The sequence below is a fragment of the Heliangelus exortis genome, chromosome 7, assembly GCF_036169615.1.
Source record: "Heliangelus exortis chromosome 7, bHelExo1.hap1, whole genome shotgun sequence".
NCBI classification, from domain to species: Eukaryota; Metazoa; Chordata; class Aves; order Apodiformes; family Trochilidae; genus Heliangelus; species Heliangelus exortis.
The window spans coordinates 15,299,600-15,316,361 of record NC_092428.1 but is presented as its reverse complement, the minus strand read 5'-3'; the positions used below and the strand labels follow the sequence as shown (position 1 = coordinate 15,316,361).

At 46.4% G+C, this 16,762-nt stretch overlaps 1 protein-coding gene across 1 annotated transcript in view; it reads right to left on the bottom strand.

Moving 5' to 3' along the window:
- Positions 1-16,762, bottom strand: part of CDH23 (cadherin related 23) — a 195,082-nt gene that overhangs the window by 100,761 nt on the left and 77,559 nt on the right. Inside the window, exons 7-8 of the mRNA XM_071748993.1 lie at positions 5,570-5,764; positions 2,752-2,880 (exon numbers count right to left, since the gene is read on the bottom strand). Of these exons, the coding sequence (XP_071605094.1) occupies positions 2,752-2,880; positions 5,570-5,764 (324 nt within the window). The remainder of the gene's footprint in view (positions 1-2,751; positions 2,881-5,569; positions 5,765-16,762) is intronic.

Here is a 16,762-nt window from a genome sequence, read left to right as displayed (position 1 = left end):
GCAGTGGCTGAACAGACCCTCAGCATCTCTGCAAGGGGAAATGTCTGCTCTCCTCCAGCCACTGGTAACTTCTTTGGAGAACCTCAATGATTCTGTCCAGTCCACAGACACTGTGGGAACAAATACCCAGGAGTCTAATGATGAAAAACACGACATTGCAAAGCTTTGCCAGAGCTGTGGGTAGCTTTGGTACACTTGGGAGAGATGTCTGAGGCACGGTGGGATGATAAATGGCATCAAGAATGAACATACAACACCTCCAGGGACAGGAAAGTCCTGCTGCATCCTCTTCCTCTGCCCGATGAGAAATTTCTTTCTTCTCAGTGTCCAAATAAGCATGTGCCCAAAACACTTCCAAACTATGCTACCAGATCCCATCCTGAGAAAAATAAGAGCTACAATGGCATTTCTCTGCCCTCTCACACCCCTCCACCCCTTTTCCTTCTCCTCTTACAGGATTAGGGACTTGAAAGGCAGAGCGCAGCCCAGCGTTGAAGCAGGAGGGGCAGAGGGGGAGTGAGTGCTTCAGAAAGCTGCCACAGGAAAGAAAAAAAAAAAATCCTATTTCTCACTTCTTAATTCCAGTCAATTTCAGTCAAAGGGCTGATAGAGATCTGTTTGCGGTAATTTGCTGCAGTTTATCCACTCTTTTCACCTTCTATCGGCTCTTCACTGACGGGCTGGCTGACATGCTGTTGCTCGAGTGAGGAAATTAAAATTTGATGCAATAATCCCAAATAAGAAGGATTTTATTAGGTAATGTATACACTTTAGATGAGGTATTCTTGCCTGATACATTGATAGAGGAACACAGACATGCTGTGCTCTGCAGATAAAAAGAGGCAGGAGAGACAGCAAACAGGGATGTGGAGCAGCAGCAAGTCCCCCCCTTCATAGACTTGGGGATGGGGTGGGATGTCCTGAGGGTATTTTGGCCTGCTGGGCCAGATGGTGGGGCAAACATCAGCCACAACAGCCTGTTTCCTTGGCCTGGAAACCTGGTTTTGGATAGAATTTGGCTGAGCCCAGACTCCTTCCCCAAAGTTACTGTTATCCTGTCAGTAACAAAGCCATTCCACACAGCAGTCATTGTCTTCACTGTGTCTCCAGTGACACCTCTCCACCTTGGGTGTCTCAATACCTTTGGAAACTTCACACAGGGACAAGAGAAATTTAAATCTCTAAAGCCATCAGAAAACAACTGAGAGAAAACAACTCCTTCACTCATTTCCTATTTATTTCAGGTTACTCAGTGATGATTTGCTGCTTTGCCTGCTGCAGAGGGCATCTGCTCTGGGAATAATTGCCATTGGTTTATTAACACAAAAGAATCGTGGCCTTCCAGCCATAATATATACCATTAATTTAAGAGAGATCCCCTATCCTGAACAGGTCACTCCATGAAGGTGATGCAGTTCATAATTTGGATACTCATGGGATTTCCACCTCTCTAATTTCACCTAGGGCTTCCTCCCTGCCCCAGTTAAGGATGATCTAAGACATGGTTTTTTATTTCCCTGCAGTTCACCACAGTAGCAGCCCTTAATCTCAACAGCACTGAAACTCATTGAAACTTTCACTTCGTGAAAGCAGTGTATGAAGCCGTTTTTTTTGTCCATCTTCAGGCTGGCAGAAAGGTAATATGCTGTCTGACCGTGGGATTTGTGACAGGAGGACTCAGTCCTATTGATCCAGCACTCCCTGTGCCATCAGAGCCAGCAGTTTGCCCCCCCCTCAAAAAAAAAAAAAGAAAAAAAAGGCATAAATTGAAGCTATCACTGCATAAACTGAGCCATCAGGCAGTTCAGAACCACTGCATGAGATGCTCTGGGATGCACATGCATTACGGATGCCTACCAGAGGGGGTTTGGGACAGGAGGCCCCATAGACAAAGCAATGGGATGGCTTGGGAAGGTGGATGCTGCATGGACTGAAGGTCCTAAACACCCTGGTCAGGAACAAAGCAAACAGTTCCCAAAGCTGAAATTCCCAAACAAAGCAAACAGTTCCCAAAGCCTGCCACACTCCCCACTGTCTGCTGCGGTGGGGGAGGGAGGGGAGGAAAAAAAAGCCCTGCTGTATTTAGAGACTGGGAGATATTTTCCACAAACAGCACATTTGCTGACAAACTGAGTTTCAGAAGAACTGAAATGATTGGATCAATTTGGCAAAACCTGGGGGAAAAGACTCAAAGTGCTGAAATGGCTGATGATCCTGGCATTTTCAAAACTACCTCATTTCAGGGACGTTTAAATTCTTCTTCAAGTTTTCTATTAGAAATGGCATGCATATATGCTGTGGGGAGGAAATAGGGTGACTGTGTGCTAAGAACAATAGAAAGCCTTTTGAAAATTTAAGAAAAATCCTCAGAAAACCTTCCTATTTGGCTTTCAGCCTTCCTAAAACTCCCTGCTTATGCTCCCTTTTTTAAAAAAGGGCAAAGTATTTTGTAACTGGCTTGAAACATGCTGTTCCAGAAAGAAAAAGGGTTTGTGTCTCTTTGGATGTCATCTGAATATCATGATAAAGAGGAGTATTTGCACTTTAGCATGGAAACAGGGCTGCACATTGCACCCAAACTACAAAGCTGCGATGGAAGGACAAATGAAGATCTCTGCAAAGAGGAGAATTTTGTCTGTCCTGCTTTTTGAGGTTACCTTGTACTTTCTGTCCCATGCCCTGCTCCACCCTCCTTTGCCCAACAGTGCAACATCATGGTCACAGACACCAGAGTGAAGCAGCAGCTCTTACCGGAGGTGAGTTCTCGTAGATGTTTGTGCTGTAGGGCAGGTTGATGAAGATGGGGTCCATGTCCTGCACATCTGTGATGATGATTGCCAGGTTGGCAAGAGTGGACAGTGGCTTGTGTTTATCTTGGTCCTTAAAAAGTTGTGGGGGAAGAGAGAAAGGATTTCTATCAGAAAAACCATATTAAGTCTCTCACAGTTATAGTTGGGTCAAAATTTCTGAATAGCCTGGGCAATCACCTCTTTTTCAAACTACCTACTGGAATTATTGTCCACTGTATCTGCCCCTAAGCTGACACACAGCATGGATTTAATTTCCAGAATTAGCCTTTTAAAATAAAGCAAGCCAGTTTGGTTTTCCTCACGTTCAACATCTACTCTGAAATCTAAACTCCCTCCTAATGCAGATACAGCCTAGGGTACCTGCAACCAGTGAGACCCAGATGTGGTTGCCAGTGAGCTCTCCTGCATCTCATTCCCCCCAGTGCTAATGCTACTGCACAGATTGGGCTCTTTCAGCCAGAATGGGACAAAGCCCACCAGCTCCCTTGCCTCTCCACTGCTCCTCATAACCCCACAGGCTGCACAGTAGTCACAAGCTTCTCTGTATTGGCTGCTCTAGGCTTTGACAGGGGGTACATACACCAGGTACTGCTCCTGGCCAGGGAAGGCAGAGAAGAAATCCACACAAAATGATCCGCCCTCCCAATAGCAACCTTCTTTCTACTGGGAAAGCACCAGTGGCCATTGAACACTTCCATTCTCAGAGCAGGAGCATCATCTCCCTTGCATTCTTTCTGAGCCCACTAGGATGGAGCTGTGAATCCTCTCCCAGAGAAAGCCCAGGGCAACATCGGGACCTGTTGCCAACAGCTTGTCCTGCCTGTGCCACCAGTTCTCTTACTGGAGCCTCCAAAGCAATCCCAATGCCCTTTGCTAGCAAGGTGGGAGCAAAGCAAACACACAAAGGGAAGGAAACAAATCTCTCCTTACTCCCTAATCAAGCACTGTGGTGAAAGGCAACCATTAGAGGCTACTGCTCACTTCTGCAAAACGGCTCTGAGCAGCAGAGAGGACTGATTGCCAGAAGATTAATGTTAATTTAAACCGTATTCAACAACACAGCTTGTACATTATCCTCTTAACCTGCAGGCCTCAGCATTTACAGTCTGGATGGATGCTTATTTCTGACTTATGCTCTGCTTTTAGTGTTATCAGGTTGAAGCCTTTTGTTTCTTCAGATAATGCTGCCCTGCCATTACCTCTTAAATTTTGGTCAAGTTATTACAGATCACACCAAAAAGGCAAGAATGTTTCAGGTTTCTTCACCTGTTGTCTCTCACACTGCCCTTTCCAGCCTCTTTCTGCCTGCATCCCTGGGATGAAATGGGTCCTGCCCCAAACCAAGGCTCCACAGTTCTTGCAGCCACCTCAGCTTCACTGTCACCCCTATTCCCACTCAGGACCAGGCAAAATCTTTATCAGGCAGGCAATAGGTTGCATTTGCTCTTCCAGCTCCTGCCACACTGGTGCAATTATTGTCCTCCCCTTCCTGGGCTGAGCTTTGCTCTGGAGTTTTTTATTGCCTTTCTGCTGGAAATCACCCATGCCCTGTGACCGAGCAGAGATGTTCCCAGAGCTTCCATAAAGCCCAGAGACTTAATATTTATTCCTTTGAAGTCCCTGAGCTGGAAATCACTAGAAGCCAGGAGTGAGTTAGGCAGCAAGTACCAGATTAGTCCTCATTTTATCTTTGCCGGTAACTGCAGCCAGGACAAGGGGCCAGACAGAGTTGTGTGGACCAAGATGGCATCCTTGAGGAAACTAGGATCAGATGTGGGTCCATCAGGGCTTGTGTTTGGTCTTATGTTTTACTATCCAATAGGTAGCCCAACAGGAAAGCAAGTCAATGACAGAGACCTCTTACCACTGGCATATTTAAAATAAAATATGTTTAAAAAAGAAGAAAATTTAGAAAAATAGTTTTCTGACTTCTGAAGAAAATGCCACATACTCAAATGAGCTACAAGGCTGAGCTGGTTGCCTGTGGCCCTGAAGTCTACAAATGCCCAGACTCCATGGACTTGGAGAGTGAAGCAGCCCTGCTCAGCCCTCTCTGTCCTCCTGACATTTGTGGCTACACATCTCAACAATGATCTTGATTCAATCACATGCTTCAAGAGCTCTAACCAGCTGCCTGAAGGGGTTGGGAAAGGTTTTCCACCCCCCGCCCTCAGAGGCATGCAGAGGTGATCAGATGTATTTTAGGGATGAATCTCAGCTTGTATCTGAAATGGGAAAGAAGCCATCACCCAGATTGTCTACTGGCACAGAGCTCCTCATTCACACCCTTCCTACTGAGCTCTCGCTAGATTTGACACCAGAAAAGAAGTTTCCAGCTCCAGTGAGACATGAATTTGCCATGGAGGACACCTGGATGCACCTCTCCCAGGGATCCCCTTACTGGTAAGGTGGCATTGATTCTAATTAGGACCTTGATTTCTCCTACCCTGTCCACTAAAATTTTAACTCTTGAGGTCTGATCTCAGCTTTTTTCTGAGTAATCCTAAGGTTGCTAAATACAGGTGAATCCACATTCAAGCAAGAAATGAGCCCAGAGGATTTCATGGTCTGTACACCCTGTTCTGGCTTTCTTCACCAAGGGAGATGCTCGCCCTCGCGCAGAAGCCCCTGGCACACTTATGGTGCAGCTGTGCTCCCCCAGGCACCACATCCCTACAATAAATTTCCAAGTGAAAGATGCTGGGTGTGTCTGAGGAGATGACAGAGTGGGACAACAAAATCAGGAGAAGAAGACTCACTGTGGCATTGACCTGGAGCTGGTATGCCTGGGTCACCTCATAGTCCAGCTCTCGTATCACCGAGACGATGCCGCGGCCACTGTCGATGGCAAAGAAATCTGAAGGAGGTTGGAAGGAGTAAAGCACACTGCCTCCTGCTCCCAGGTCTGGATCTGTGGCATTCACGATGAAAATTGGAGTGCCCACTGGTGTGTTCTAGAAATAAATTTAAAAAAAAAAAAAAAATAACAGTGAAATTGTGCACCAGCCTATTTCCCCATCAAAGGCACATCAGCAATTTTCTTTGCCCACCAGCAGGAATATCTAGAGACCCAAGAATTTCAGTCCTATATTTTCAGGACATTTAGAAGTTATACAGCTGTTTTCTTTATTACAGTATTGCAGCAGCTATAATAGTTGTTACACACTTATAATAATAGTTATACAGCTGGGGTCAAGATTGCACTCTATCACAAACCCTTATTTTTCCCAGACATCACAACTTTCCTGAAAAAAAAATCACACTCTTTGCTGCAACTTGTTTTCTGCCCGAAAGCACTTTTATTTTCTATGCTGATTTCCTCTCCATTTTTACCATAAGATATTAAACATGAGAGCCTAAAAAAAAAAAAAAAAAAAAAAAAAAAGCATTAAATGCAACACAGAACTTTACGTAAAACTCAAAGTTATCGTTACCACAGCAACTACAACCTGGCCCAATTAACGCAAGCATTAACAGTTAAATCGTCATAAATCTGGAACTAATCTACATGCATAAAATATGCAGCTGAGTGCACAAAATCAGCAATGGCAAATGCAGTTTGGCACTTCTTATTGTTTAACTTCGCTGCGGGGAGAACAATTATCCATTTTTGGTGGAACAGCTGCATGTTCCTATGCAAATCTTAAATGCATATTCTTGTCTCTCCAAAGGCAGAAGCACAGACAGCAAGAAAAATAAATCAAAAAGGGTTCACTAGGGACCTGGGCTGCAGGTACCCACAGATCCCGACCACTAGGGCAAGCCCATGTATTAGTAACACATTCACAGCTATGTTAAGGGTTGATGAAGAGCTAAAACTTGAAAGGAGGACAGCGAAGGTCACAAGTGAGACACAACAGAGACCGGTTCTGGCCAGCTGGGATAATACGGATTATCTGCCAACCTCTTCCCAAGCCTCTGCGTTTTACTGTTAACTCCATTTGTATTAAATTATTTGTTCTCGGCTCGTATAGAAGTATCATGAAGTGATGAGAAGGTGGAAAAGTGACCTGAGGAGAGGCAGAGCTCAGAAGATGGAGCACTGCTTCCAGGTACAAATCTCTGGCCAAAGCTGAGTCACAAACTGAGCCATTTTTATGTGTTTTGGGAACCTAAAAGCTTGCAGTAAACCACAGCAGAGCTGTCCCAGCCCACCACCTCCTCTAGAAAACATTGGAAATCAGGGATTTATGCTCAGAGATCTGATTTTAATACTGGGTGAGGGTACCAGAAAATAACAAAAGCAACATGAATTTCCCCCAGCAAGACCCAGGCCAGCAGAAACCTCCCTTCAATGTGGTGTGATTTGCTGTGAGCTGTCAGATCAGGGAACCCGGGGCATGTCCCACAACTCACATTCAGGATCCCAAAGAGCCCTGAGCTCTGCAGGCCCCCTTATCCCTGCACATTCCTCATACTTCCCTGCCCTTGCACATGGCAGTACAGTGATGGTCCAACATCTAATCTGGCCTCAGATTCCAGCAGAACTTCACTTTCTTTGCTTCAATATCACTTCTGTTAAGGTGTGAGAGGTTGTAGTTCCCACCAAGATTTTTCATTTGCTTGCTTTCTCTCTCAACCCCCTAAATCAAGCTGCTAAAGCAAACCTCACAGGGCACAGCCTGAAAATTATTTTTTAAAGCCCCTTCAATTTTTCTTTTTGTGATTAGCAATCATAAAAGCATAAAAGATATAGCTAGAAGGGACCTCAAAAGAGAAACCCATTACTGTGCAACATGTAAATGACTACCACCCTAACAGCCTCCCAGTGATGGAGACACCACAGCATCCCCAGCCCATATGTCCCAGCAGTTTGCTACCTTTTGCTTTACAACCTCTAATTTTCTGGCATGCTTGGCCCCCGATGTGTCTCTGTTACTCCTGCCTCATGCACCTAGAGAGCAACCAGGACTCTGTCGCCTCAGGAGATGCTGGGGTGAAGCCTCACCATGTGGACCTGCTTCACATTCTCAGACAGGACTAGAGCACGTTCCCAGTCTGCCTGCATCACCCAAGCCATCACCAGCTGGGAGCAGCCCCAGAGCATCCTGCAGCCCTCCAGGCTCTGCAGCCTCAGTTGCCTCAGTCCGGATGCTCCAACAACAGCTGCCTTCTCAAATTCCTCCCCGGGAGCCACCAGGGGTATCAATGTCAGGAGGAAGAACATTACAAATTAACCATTAATAGGGGGAGGAGGGGGGAGACAGCAAAAGAGTAGATGAGGGGTTGCACCAATGAGGCTTGGGGTATATTGTCGTCAGGAATAATAATATTCATGAGGATATTCATGAGGATAAAGCTGGACTCGATGAATGAGTCTCCTCTTCTTTTTAAGTGCCCCTAGCCACTCCTTTTAATGTGCAAATCTGCTCTGGTCACCCGTGATTATGGGGCTTGGAGGCCAGGAGGCTGTGAAAGAGGAGAGCTTGATTTCCCCAGCATTGTATTTCATACAATAGCCCCAAAGCAGTCTTTGAAGGGAGTTCATCTCCTTGTCCTTCCAAAGGAGAAGCTGCCTGGAGGGACAAGGAGGTCACCAGCATTGGTGCCATCAGCTCCAGCTCCTGCAGACACCTCCTGAGCTCTGACTTGGTGATTACTGTATTTTAATCTTTATTTTACAGCTTTGCTGTCCCAGTCCCTTCACTGACCATGACAGTAGAAGCTGTACAAGCAGGGGAAATCTCAGGTACTGCCCAATGTGCACAGGTTGGAGGGAAAATTGCCCTGTCCTTCTTCTCAACAGCAGGCAGGTCAAAGGCTGCAGACCTATAAGAAGTGGCTTTGGGTAATGCATTTTTTTTTAATTTTCCCCCAGCTCAAATTCCAGCAAAAAAAAAACCACAATGAAACTCCAACAAGGAAAGACCAGCTATGGGATGCAGACATCTCATACTGACATCCCTCCAGGAAAAGAGGGCTCATTTTCAATGTCCATGCCCAGACAGGACACAGAGCAATTCCAGGCCATCTGCTTTTCAAAAAGCATTAGAAGCCTGTCTTTAAAATAATCTTTCCATTTTTGGGTCAAACAGGCTCAAGATATTGCACAGCGGGAGGCTGACATCTTTATTCCTCAAAAGATGCTGCCTATCATCTGAACAATGGAGCAAAACATCTGCATAAACCAAGCAGGCTGGAGTTGGTGTTTGATGGGAAATAGAGGGCAGAGGAAAGGTCCCAGGGAGACGTTCCTTGGCAAGCCCTGCCCCAAGCCTGCTTGAGACAGACCCTGTTTTTGAAGATTCAGCCCATTGATAGGACTTTTCTGCACGTCTCCTGTGGCTGTTCCTCCTCAGCAAAGATTAATTACAATTATTATTAGGTCACCGACAGGCAAAAATAGCAAATTCTATCTTTTCTGTCCAGCAAAATGGAAATGCAGCCAGATGACAGCCATTTGCTCATGGAAAAAGGTGAGTTTTCTTCACTACATTCTGTCATTTGCAAAGCTTTTGACTCTCTGCAGCAGTCAGCAACAAAGTTTAACTCACTACAGAAAAAAAGAACTGGTGACAAAACTGTGTCATATCATTAAATCTTTGTTAGGATGCCAGCAGATGTGAGATAAAAATAAACATGCAAACAGATGCCTCCTGCCAAGGAGAAGGAGGGCAAATGGGAGTGGGTACCGCTCCTGACCTGTCTCCAGCAGCCCATCCTTCATCCAGCAGCTTGGCAGGAGCAGCTCTGGAACCCAGGTCCCCTCTGAACAGCTCTGGGTGGGGAGTACAGCTGTGATACACTGAGCTGCATGGGCTTGGGGATGCCAGGGTGCTGGGCAGCAAGGCTGTCTGGGTCCCCCTTATTTTGCAAGAAAGGAATAAGAAAGGTTCAAACTGCTGAAAAAAATCTTGTAGGAATATCCCAGGTGGTTTTTGCTGGTGAGAAATAGTGAATGGCAACAGCATGTGCTACCTGTGGCTACTCAAAGCACTAGAAAGACCAAATCATGAACAGTAAGGTAAAAGAGGACACTACTCCATTGCAGCCTATCACCAATATCAAGGATAGACTTGGATTAAAGTAAGGAAGGAACAACCCTAAACCCCGCCATGCAAACACAAAAGGATGTTGCTGCACAAGCAGCTGGCAAAGGAGAGCCCAAGACTACCTCTCTCACACCAGCACAGCAGTACCACAAGGCAATTTGCATTATCAGACCAGAAAGATGTTCTGTTTCCACTTAAAACTCTAAATTGTGGCTCACCACTGCAAACATCACTCCTGGTTTGGGTCGCCACCTCCCCTGTAGCCTGCCAGTAGGAGAGACCAGCGACTTATCACAGAATCAACATGGTTGGAAAGACCTTTCAAGATCATCAAGTCCAACCATCAGTCCTACACCACTGTTACCACTAAATCATCTCCCAAACCATCCCATCTACTTGTTTTTTGAATGTCTCCAGGGATGGCCACTCTTCCACCTCCCTGAGCAACCTGTTCCAATGCTTCGCCACTCTTTCAGTGAATACATTTTTCCCAATATCCAATCTGAACTTCCCCTGGTGCAACTTGAACCCATCACCTCTACTCCTATCACTAGTCACAAGGGAGAAGAGGCCAACCCGCACCTCACTACAGCCTCCTTTCAGGTTGTTGTAGAGAGCAGTAAGGTCTCCCCTCAGCCTCCTCTTCTCCTGGCTGAACAGCCCCAGCTCCTTTAGTCTCTCCTCATAACACCTGCTCTTCAGACCACTCATCAGCCTAGATGCCCTTCTCTGCACCCTCTCCAGCACCTCTACATCCCTCCTATACTGTGGCACCCAAAACTCCACACAGTACCCGAGGTGCAGCTTCACCAAGGCCGAGTACAGGGGTAAGATCACCCCCCAGACCCTGCTGGTCAAACTGTTCCTGTGTGTTCACACGCCCTGTGTTAACCCTGGCAAGCTGGTACCTGGGACAACAAATCTTTACACAATACTCACTGCAAGGTGGCAGCTAACAGTGAAAAAGTGGTTATCAGAAAACAGCCTTTTAAAAATATTTACATTCTGAATGCACATACAGGACATGGTTTAGTTGGCACGATGGTGTTAGGTTGACAGTTGGACTTGATGAACCTGGAGGTCTTTTCCAACCTAGATGGTTCTATGCTTCTGTACAGTCTTTTGTATATGCCTTCACAATACAAATTCTGATGGATGCTACCCCAGAAAAATGCAGCCATACAAGGCAGAATACGACCAGGAGGAGATGCAGCCTCCAGAAGACTATGTGCCAGGTCACACAACTGCACCTGGATCCAAGAGGCATCAGGCAGAATTCCCTAAAAATGTCAGATCACCAACTCCTCTGCCACCCAATGCTCCTCCTGAGGGTTGCGGAGGTGGCCACTCACCTTGCTCACAGAGCACATTTGCATGGCCCCTTTGAGAGCTTTTCACCAGAGCAAAACCATTTCATGGGCTGCCAACACCTCAAATGTGCCTTGATCCATGAACCTTGGATAACCATGCAGCCTGTGGGCAAAGGGCTAAGGAAGAATATGCGGCCCTGATTTTTTTACAGCAGGATCAGAGTCAGATAGAAGTAAAAGTGGGGGATGAAACAGAGAAGATTAGTGAGACAGTTTCTCTGATGCTCCCTGACCTTAAATGCATCCATTTTTCCAACCTGCAGGCAGGCTCTTACCAGCTTTGGTCGGGCACTGGAAAAGTAGGGTGTCAGGAAAGCTCCAAGATCCTGAAAGGACTCTCTCTTCTTCTCAAGGAGCTCAATGAGTTCTTCAATTAAGAAGAAACCCCCAGCTGCAGTTTTGGAGGCTTCTGTCCACTTTGTGCATGCATCACAACCCTCACCCCAACAGCGACAGGCTCCATCCTTCTTCTGCAGCCATCAAGAACCAGGCACAGATCCCAGACGAGAGATCTTCAGGAGAGGAGCAATGCCTGGGAGGAGCCCAGGTTTATTTGGGGATGGTTCTTCCAAGCCACTTCCCCATCTCCAGTGGCTGGACCTTCCATCTGACCTCCCAAGGCAAAGTCACCCAGTAGAGCACCAGCAGAAATGATTATGATACAGATGCACGTGTGTTGTACCAATGCAAATAATGTGGAAAAAGAAGACAAGCAATCTGGCCCAACAGCTGTCTGGAGGTCGAGGAGATGAGAGGAGATGAGACCAGGGGTCACACAGCCATAGGCAGAAAGGCTGGAGCAGCAGCCAGTCCACCAAGCTCTCATTTTCCCATCAGTATCCAAACTGTCTCACCAGCCCTATTTCAGTTCCTTCTTTTTCTCCCTCCCCACATCAAGGCAGGAGCTGACTCCTCCCAGCAGGAGATATTTGGCTGCTTTGTGCTCTTGTTATATCTCAGGTCAACCTATTACCCTTAAATAATTCCCCACCATTGTTCCTGGCAGCTCTTTTCCCTCTGTCTCTTGCTGCTGTGCAAGCAGGACAGATGAAAGGCGCTTTGGGCCCTGCTAAAAGCCAGCTCAGACATCCCTCTGCTCCCATCAAGGGCACTGCCACCCATCCCATCTCACTGGGGGGTTCAATCCTCTTGCTCAAGGCAAGGCATCTCACAGTAACAGAGCTGACATTGAATCCAAGAGCTTCTCTGCTACAGCTGAAATTCTGGCTCTCTCCTCCCTGGGCTGCTGGCAGATTTAAGTCACTTATTCCTGTCCAGGTCTCATTTGCTACAGAAGAAAGCTGCAAAGGCAGAACTGTAGCAAGTGCCAGGCCCTCTTCTGAACTCTGATGAGAGGAAAAACCAGCCCTTTGTTTTGATTTCCCTCCGAAGGCTCCATCTCAGAAGCTGCTCATCTGCCAGACCGGATCTCTTACTTGTGTGCCAGCTCTAAATGCCAACACAGATGTGCACAGACTTCCAATTCCTATATTCTTTATTACACTTTTAATTACATTTATTAATTGCATTACTGCTAGACTCAGCCAAGCAATTTCCAATTTCGAAGTTTGATTGTAAAACCTGACAATTTATTATTTTTTAAAAATTTCTTTGGTTGAAATTCAGCCCACCTTTCAATTGGCTCTTGTTAATATGTATCTCTTGTTGCTATCTCTATTAAGTGACCTCCCTCATTATTGGGTGACACTGGCAAATGGCCACTGCAGAGCTATAATTCAATTGAGGGGCTTTTGAAAGCACCATAAACACAGCTGGAAGAGATGCATTGTTGGAGCTGGAGATGAAATTAGTGGCTGGAGAACAGCACATAGGGCTGAGAGCACTTATTCATGGTGGACACATCCTGACCCAAAGCATGGCACTGAAGAAAGGGCAACGAGCAAGTCCACAGGGGAGTTCTCCAGGCTGGCAGGAAAGAGTGCTCAGCAGGCAGGAGGGAAGCAACCACCACGGGGGAGAATGCTCTGGGATCACAGATTCCCTATGGTTGGAAAAGACCTTTAAGATCATAGAGTCCAACCATAACCTAACTCTACCAACCATTAACCCAACTGTACCAAGTCCAGTGCTTAAACCATGTCCCTCAGCACCACATCTATGTGGCTTTTAAACACCTCCAGAGATGATGATTCTACCACACCCTGGGCAGCCTGTTACAGTGTTTAATAACCTTTTCAGTGAAGAACTTTTTCCTAATACCTAATCTAAACTTCCCCTGGAGCAACTTGAGGCTATTTGTTCTTGTTCTATCACTTGTTACTTTGGAGAAGAGACTGACCCCCGCCCTTCTCTCCAACCTCCTTTCAGGGAGCTGTACAGTGTGAGAAGGTCTCACCTCAGCCTCTTTCCTCTCCAGGCTGAACACCCCCAGTTCCCACAGCCACTCCTTGTAACACTTGTGCTCCAGACCCTTCCCCAGCTCTTTGTTGCCCTTCTCTAGACACATTCCAACCCCTCAGTGTCCTTCTTGTAGTAAAGGGCCCAAAATTGAACCCAGAATTCTATGTACAACCTCACCAGTGCTGAGCACAGGGAGACAATCAGATCCCTCAGGATAAATCCGACTGCTTCCTCCTGCCCAAAGATTCCCCATTTCCCACTGATGATAACCTTGCCCTTGCCAGGCACTAGGTGGCAGAGCTTTAATTTGCAGTCTCTAAAGGAGCTGCCTGCCCTAGACCACAGCAGAAGCAAGACTTCAGCTTGCACAGGGACTCCATCACTCAGTCACCCCAAGCCCAATCTTCAGACCCAAGGGATTGTTTCTCTCTTCTCCCTCCAGATCTTGCCTTCACCTCAGTGCTTGGTCCCTACCCAGCACTACCCAGCCCTGCCCTTGCTCTCAGCAAACAGGCAGAAAGCAGTCAGGTGGGTCAAGAGAAGGAGAAGAGAAGAGAAGGAAGCAATTTGCCCCATCCATGGAAGTGTTCAAGTCCAGATAAGATAGGATTTTGAGTCTAGTGTGATCTGTCCCTGCCCATGCAGGGGGATTGGACCTAGATGATCATTAAGGTCCCTTCCAACCCAAACCATTCAATGATTCTCTAAGTTCTATACTGGCTTTCAAGAAGCCATCCCAGCCTGTGCTGCTACTGATTATTTAAGCAGACAGCCAGATTTGTCTGTCAAAGCCCGTTTCCCTCACAATTTCCTATTTCAAGGCATTATGCTCTGCTCTGAGTTGGCATTTGCTGCCCCAGATCTCAGGAGACCACAAGCAGCTTCTTGCAGCTCCATGAGAGGTAATGAGGAGAAGCAAAGCCAATGGACTCACGTACCCCGTGCAGGATGACCTTTGTGAGGACCTTCCCAGCAACCAAAAAGCCACCAAGATGGTCTGCTACACATAGCTACAGGAGCATAAAGCTGCAGGCACAGAAGCCCAGTTTCTGTCATTAGAGAAACCCAAATGGGGCTGATCATTCCATCTTCAGAAAAGGAGCAGGGAGAGCTCTGTCAGGGACAAAGCAATCTACCTTTACGTTTGCAGCTTCCTCAAGCGACACACATCTCAGTCAACAGGTCTGATAACTCCTGCCAAAAAGTGTTAAAAGTGAGGGCTGAGGCACTCGCTGGATCATTCCTGAGAATTCTGGAGGAGTGGAAGCAGAGTAACCACCGTGCTGCCAGGATTTCTTCAATGGGAGGGACTTCAGATTCTGTAGCCCCATCACCTCCACCTGAAATAACGTGACACTCCACGTAGCTCTTGGCTAATAGGGAATTAAAGGGAAATAGCACCATTAATACCTCTCACAAGACTGACTGACAATAAAAATTCTGTTCTATTCTCTCTCTCATCTTTCTGCCAGACAACAGTTTTGGTTGAAAAGGGTGACAGAATTAAAGTCACATACATCATCTTCTCTATGCCATACAACTTGGTGCTCTGCAAGATTGATTAATACAGAATAATTCAAAATCAACACAGTCAGCTAAGCGTGCAGCCCTCAGAATACAACTGTAAACAAGGAATATTATCAGACAAGTATATTTTTAATGGATTCCTGCTGGGAAGCTGCAGGTTTTGCCCATTATTTGACATTTTTATCAATCATCTGGAAGAGTAAAAGCATAGAGGTTGGGAGATGGGTAAACCACAAAGGGCACAGACTGTTGACACTGAGCAAATTGCTAGCAACTTGCTTGAACCAATATCTTTTTTTTTTTTTTTTTTTTTTTTTTTAAATGTGTTGAAGCAGAGTCCTATATCAGAACCAAAAATTACAGTTCTCCTGGAGAGGGGGAATCACCCTTTGAAGCAGACTGTTTCCCACTGGATAGGCACAGAAGACGAGGGTGGTGAAGCAGCCACCACGTCACTATCTCAGCACCTGCACTCAAATCCCATAGGAAAAGCCATGTTTCTCTTCCATTTCTGCACATTATCCATCTCCAGCCTTCAGGGAAGCCAGGCAGGGGTTCAACAAAGGCTGGGAGGCAGCCTGTGCTTCAGTCCCCATTTCAGAGGCAGCAGATGGGAATCCAAGATGGTCTAAGGAGATGCTTGAAAGTCAGAGGCAAACACTGAGAATGTGAAAACCTGTCAGTCAGAGATCTCCTGGCTCCAGCAGCACAGGTTTCTTCTGGCTGGTGGGATTTTACTGCCGGAAAAGGTTGTCCAAAGCAATCCCCCCCCTTTGCAAGGGCACACATCGCAGATGGCCCGGCACCCCCAGGGCTGCAATCTGGCTGGAGATGATGGGCATGGACTTGCTGGGTCCAGGTGGTCCCAGCCAGGGTCTCCACTCCTGCCTCTGCTCTCTGCCTGGCAGAGGCAGCTTTTGTTCAGGGAAGAGAGATGGTGAGATTTTTTCTACTAACTCTCCCCTCACTGTTAAAATTCGGTAACAAAATCAAATCACCAGAATGATTTACTGATACTGGAGGAAAGGGGGTAGAGGAGAGAGAGGAGAACCCCCTTATAATAACATAAGCTGGAGAAATCCTGGTTTTTTTGCACCCCCTTGTATTAACAATCACCAATAACTTTTCCTTTCTAAACCCAGGGAGAGGTCAAGAGGGTGGGTTAAGGGTGCAAGGGTTGCACCCTTGCTGCAAACTAACACCCCCATGGCAGCCTGCTCTGGATGGCAAATTACTTCCATTAAGGCAGAACGTTAATACAATGCATTACAAATCATGACAGGACACCAGCAGCACCGCTTCCACTCGATATTAATTGGGTGACACTTTTTTTTAATGGTACATTAATTAACGTGGAGTATCAGCGGAAGTCCACGACACCCGCATTAATACAAATGAATTCATTATCATCCGTGTTATTACAAGAAATGACAAATAAATCTGTAACAGTGGGGTCCTTCAAATAATAGCTACGAATCATTAGGTATTGTATTCACTTATACAGCACAATGCAAATACAGACATGTAATCTGTGAATGCTTATCTATTCACTTTCCTCTCCATGCCAGCCCAGTATCTGGTCCTCCCTGGCTTTCAAGCCATCCTTGGCCACCTTGGAGGAGGATCCAACAGCCAGCCCAGGAGAAACTGGGACTTGCTTTCATGGCTAAACTTCTTCCTCTCTTCTGCTATCTCTTCTCCT